This window comes from Callithrix jacchus, chromosome 1 (assembly GCF_049354715.1).
Source record: "Callithrix jacchus isolate 240 chromosome 1, calJac240_pri, whole genome shotgun sequence".
Classification (NCBI taxonomy): Eukaryota; Metazoa; Chordata; class Mammalia; order Primates; family Cebidae; genus Callithrix; species Callithrix jacchus.
The window spans coordinates 17,261,344-17,267,355 of record NC_133502.1 but is presented as its reverse complement, the minus strand read 5'-3'; the positions used below and the strand labels follow the sequence as shown (position 1 = coordinate 17,267,355).

Below are 6,012 nucleotides of genomic sequence, written 5' to 3'. Positions count from 1 at the left end.
AGTCGCTCTCAGCAGGAGCACAGGCCCTGCCTGGATCCCAGGCTCGACCTCACTTCAGAGACGAGATTCAAAGATTCGTACCAGAGTTTCCATAGCAGCCTAGACTGCCTGATCCTAGCTGGGTGTGCAGCTGAGCTGTGGACTGCAGGGAACTGGAGGGGGCTCGGGCCTCTGCACATGCTCCTTTGCAGCCTCTCAGCCTCTCGGCCTCCCTGCTATGTATCCTGGGGCACCACCTACATGAGCTTCTGACACAGGATGGTCATGAAGAAGATGCCCTGGAGAATCCACTTGGGTTCAATTCCTCAATTCCTTATTCTAAGTGTGGGAGCCAAGCTGCAGTGGGCTGGCCATGTTCCATTCACTTCAACCAGTAAATCATAAAATCATAATAACAAACTGATGTCTCCTTGTTCAAAACACAGCCAACTGTGTTATCACCTCTTCTCACCCCTACCTGTCCATACCCACTGTGTGGAGTCTCATAGGGTACAGAAGAAAGGAAACTGAGAAAAAGAGAAACAGGGAAGAAGGATTGAAGGGGAATAGGTGAAGAGGAAAATCAGATTCCAGGACAGCCTCCTTCATGACACTTCACCTGCTCAGCTTGGAGTAAGCACTCCGAGCCTAAATGACACGCTGCAGGGATTGAAGGTTACACAAGGACTGAAATGTCAATTCAGGAGTCATTACCTATCTGTACCCCATGGCTCCACTTCCCCACAGTGAGATGGACTGGCTCACCAGACCCTGAACTGTCACTATAATGTAGTGAGTTTGAATTTTTCAACCCCAGTCCAAAATCAGGGTCAACATCAGATCACGGATTTCACAAGACAGCGAATACCCATGGGAAAAAAGGGCTCCATATTAGCAAGTCACACACTTACAATTCTTACATATAGCCTGTTATGTATCTCCCTTATTTTCTTATTTTAAATTGTGTCAATTCACGTTTATCTCAAAGGCAACCTTAAAATGACATTGTCACACCAGTTAGAATGGCAATCATCAAAAAATCTGGAGACAACAGATGCTGGAGAGGATACGGAGAAATAGGAACACTTTTACACGTTGGTGGGAGTGTAAATTAGTTCAACCATTGTGGAAGACAGTGTGGCGATTCCTCAAGGATCTAGAGACAGAAATTCCATTTGACCCAGCAATTCCATTACTGGGTATATATCCAAAGGATTATAAATTGTTCTATTATGAAGACACGTGCACATGTGTGTTCATTGCAATACTGTGTACAATAGCAAAGACCTGGAACCAACCCAAATGCCCATCAATGATAGACTGAATACAGAAAATGTGGCACATATACAACATAGAATACTATGCAGCCATGAAAAAGGATGAGTTCATGTCCTTTGTAGGGACATGGATGAATCTGGAAACCATCACTCTCAACAAACTGACACAAGAACAGAAAACCAAACACTGAATGTTCTCACTCATAGGCGGGTATTGAACAATGAGAACACATGGGCACACGGAGGGGAAACATCACACACTGGGGTCTGTTGGGGAGGGACAGCGGGGGTTGGGGAGGTTGGGGAGTGATAACATTGGGAGAAATGCCTGATGTAGGTGACGGGGCGATGGATGCAGCAAACCACCATGGCATGTGTATACCTATGCAGCAACCTATGCAGCCTGCAAGAGCTGCACATACATGTACCCAGAACTTACAGTACCATGAAGAAAAGACACTGTCAATAGCATTTCCTAAATTCCAGCAGAGTCTTAACTACCAACTCTGCTTACAACTTGAAATTCTCTTGCTTTAGGTCTGACTCTGCCTCACATATCAAACAGGCTGGAGAAAAATAGAAACTTTGGCTTACCCTTTGTCTTCTATGTTGGAACAAACTTGACAACTACTTTCCATATTCCCTATTTCAGTAAATGGCACGAACATTTTCCCAAACACTCAGACTAGAAATCTGGTGACTACAGCACTCTACTGCCTAAAACCATCGTTAGCTCCTCATTGCCTTTAGAATAAAACCCAGGTCTGTAGGACTGTAGAAAGCCCTCAAGTTCTTATTTCTCCACCAACTTTACCTTTTACCAAATCCTTCCTTACTTGTGCATTCTGATAATTTCAAACAGAGTCTGGTCCCATGCACACATTCCGTCCCTTTGTTCCTTCTGTTAGGAATGGCCTCCTCATCTTTCTATACCTACAGGCCGATTTTTTAGGATCAAACCCATGCACAGGTCAGGCACAGAGGCTCATGCAAGTAATCTCAGCATTTTGGGAGGCCAAGTCAGGCAGATCATGAGGTCAGGAGTTCAAGACCAGCCTGGCCAGCATGGTGAAACCCCATCTATACTAAAAACACAAAAATTAGCCAGGCACGGTGGCATGCGCCTGTAATCCCAGCTACTCAGGAGGCTGAGGAAGGAGACCCTGGGAGGTGGAGGTGGCAGTGAGCCGAGATCATGCCACTGCACTCCAGCCTGGGCAACAGAGCAAAACTCCATCTCAAAACAAAAAAAAAACCACGAGTATTACGATCCAATCGCCTCATGCAGTGCATAAGGCCTACATCACCACCACTGTGAAGAGCCACATCACCCTAATTAAAATGTCCAATAGACCTCTCCCCAGCGTTCTCATCATGTGTTTGGCACACAGAGGCCACTCACTAGTTGTGAGCTCTTTTATTTCCACCGTATTGGTAGCGATGATAATGAAGAACATGAGCATGTATAATGAATAATAGAAAAAATAACCTCAAGAGAATAGTGTTCACAAAATGTTTGGGAAATCCTCTGGAGCACAAGAGATGATCAGAAGAGGGAAATCCTTCTGCAATGGGAATTTTTAGCAGCAGGCTTTCCCCAGTCTGTCTGGAGAAGCCTTTGAAGTTGCACAGTCATAATTAAATGGGGCAGCTCTTTTATCTCCCTTTGCTGGCAAACTTTCAGGAGACCAGAGGAGTTTCTATCCATCTGCATGCGCCAATCAGGCAGTCAAGCTTAACAAGATGTATATGCGTGTGTCTCTTCTTTATGGATTATCAAATAGAACTGGACTAAAAATTTATAACTCCGTTTTTGCTAAATGGTACCTTTCAGATAGATTTATCACTGCTCTCTTTTTCTTTGTCCTATTACATTATGCAACTTATGCATTGCATTTAGATTGCAAACTCCATGAAGTCAAATATCATGCTTGTCTCCTTCACTGGGTAGAACCAGGAGCCCAGATGTCACTCAGTCCCTAACAGACAGTATCCGCTCCATAGTGTTTACAGTCAGATTTATTTATTTATTTTTTATTTTTTGAGACAGAATCTTGCTCTGTCGCCCAGGCTGCAGTGCAAGGGCACAATCTCCGCTCAGTGCAACCTCTGCCTCCCAGGTTTAAGTGATTCTCCTGCCTCAGCCTCCTGAGTAGCTGGGATTACAGGTGCACACCACCATGCCTTGCGAATTTTTGTATTTTTAGTAGAGACAGGGTTTCACCATGTTAGTCAGGCTGGTCTCGAACTCCTCACCTTGTGATCCACCTGCCTTGACCTCCAAAAGTGCTGGGATTACAAGCATGAGCCACCATGCCCAGCACAGTCAAAAATTTTTGAATCTACTAATTGATATTCAATTATAGACTATACTGCAGAATAAATTTAGTATAAAGACTATCAAAGATTCAATGCACAAAATAACGCTGCACACTGTATTACCCTGTTTTGTAATAGATTAATATAGCTGTCCTAATGGTAACTGTTCATTGTCAACAGCTCTGCTAGTTTTGCAGTCTGAGTTGAGCTGAGTAGCTCTCTAGAGCTAACGGTTCTCCTGGGTGAGGAATTACACTAATTTTAAAAGAGTGGGTGCACTCTTGTCTCTAGTCTTTGCCAACTTCGTGAATTCTCTGGAGGTTTTCCAAGTTACTAGTGGGAGCACTGCAAATATAACATACTTTAAAATGCACATTCAGTTTCTTTTACAGTGTCTGTGAGAATTAGAAATCTTGAAAACAGGGAAATACATATTTTTTTATTTTTTATTCTTTACTTTTTTGTGGGTATACAGCAGATTTATGTATTTATAGGGTACATGAGATGTTTTGATATAGGCATGCAATGTGAAGTAAGCACATCATGGAGAATGGGGTATCCATCCCCTCTCTTTGTAACATAAAGCATTTATCCTTTGTGTCACAAACAATCCAGTTATTCTCTTTACATTATTTAAAAATGCACAATTAAGTTATTGACTATAGTTACCCTATTGTGCTATCAAATAGTAGGTCTTATTTATTCTTTCTAATTGCTTTTCTTTTATCCATTAACAATCCCCACCTCCCCTTCCAGAAAAATAGGAATTGAAAGAGCCCTTACCTGAACAGAAGTCATCAGAATATCGGTCATAGGCAGCTCTACAGTCCCTTTCGTCACACTCACAGGTGTCCCCATGAATATCTCCCCAGTCCCCAGTTGGATCAACATCGTGGCAGGAACATTCACCACACACACAAGTCCCTGGGTGGGAAGAGGAATTTTGAAAGAATCCAGTCAAGAAAAATCATGAAAGAAAGCATTTCACATATTGCTTATCATTTTCTGTTGCTTACTTTGTACTTGAAAAACACATATATTCGAATAAAAATATTCTAAAACGGAAAAACATCTGATATTGACAGTAGAGATTCCTTAATAAATAAAACAAGTTATGATCCGTGTATATGAATATGTGAGTTGGTGGAATGGGTCATTAGCATTGTGTTAGTTTCCTTCAAAGATAGCACTAGAACAATTTATGTAAGTTATAATCCTTTCCCTCAAGAAGCTTGTAATCTATTTGGCAAAAGGAAAGTGAATTAGAAAGAAAAATGAGCAAACACTAAAAACAACACGCTAACATTTTGGAAACTAAGACCCGGATGCTTTAAGAATTTGGAGGAGAGGATCAAGGATGGTCAGAATAAGAGGATCAATGAGGGTTGGCGTAATTAACAGTGGATGGACTGGATATATAGGGATGAGAGGAAAAGTTCTAGGAGACATTGGAGGCAGAACTAAGGGAAAGTCAAGGAAACAAGACTAAGCAAAGAAGGGTGGGGATGGGCATAGGGTCCCTGAAGTGCATGTTAAAAAAAAGATTAAAGGGCCAGGCGCGGTGGCTCAAGCCTGTAATCCCAGTACTTTGGGAGACTGAGGCGGGTGGATCACGAGGTCAACAGATCAAGACCATCCTGGTCAAAATGGTGAAACCCCGTCTCTACTAAAGATACAAAAAATTAGCTGGGCATGGTGGCGCGTGCCTGTAATCCCAGCTACTCAGGAAGCTGAGGCAGGAGAATTGCCTGAACCCAGGAGACAGAGGTTGCGGTGAGCCTAGATTGCGCCATTGCACTCCAGCCTGGGTAACAGGAGCGAAACTCCGTCTCAAAAAAAAAAAAAGATTAAGAAGTAGGGTTTGCTAGATCAGACGAGCCCAGATTATAGAGGCGATCAGATTGAGAGATACAAACTTGGTCATTTGCAGATTTGCAGAGGGAAATGCTCAACTGTAAATCATATTTACTTTGTGTGGATTATCGGTAACTGTCTTTAGGGCATCCAGCTAAATCCTTTTCTTACCCCTTACATCAAAATAAGTATCCATTGGATTAAAGATTTAAATGTACAAAATAAAACCACAGAATATGAATTAAACTCTTTTTATTCAAAACCACCAAAACAAAATTAGGATTAAAGATTTAAATGTACAAAACAAAACCACAGAATAAAAATTAAACTTTTTATTCAAAACCTCCAAAGCACAATTACTAAAAAAAGAAAATTGAAAACTTCCATAAAAGTTGAAAATTTTTGTTGGAAACAAACACTATAAGAAAAAAAGATTGATAAAGGTGAAATAAGTAGTTAATCTGTTTGTTTCTTGATGTGAGAATTGTTTACCTGGCTGTGTTCAGTTAGTAAAAATCCAAAGAGCTGCATGATTATGTAGACTTTTTTTATTATCACACAATAATTCAATAAATTATTTAAA

At 41.4% G+C, this 6,012-nt stretch overlaps 1 protein-coding gene across 4 annotated transcripts in view; it reads right to left on the bottom strand.

Annotated features, from left to right (window-relative positions):
• ITGBL1 (integrin subunit beta like 1) overlaps nucleotides 1–6,012 on the bottom strand; it is a 277,886-nt gene that overhangs the window by 145,663 nt on the left and 126,211 nt on the right. For all 4 annotated transcript variants that reach the window (XM_078375607.1, XM_078375613.1, XM_078375617.1 and 1 more), the window contains one exon: nucleotides 4,359–4,499. In XM_078375607.1, the coding sequence (XP_078231733.1) occupies nucleotides 4,359–4,499 (141 nt within the window). The remainder of the gene's footprint in view (nucleotides 1–4,358; nucleotides 4,500–6,012) is intronic.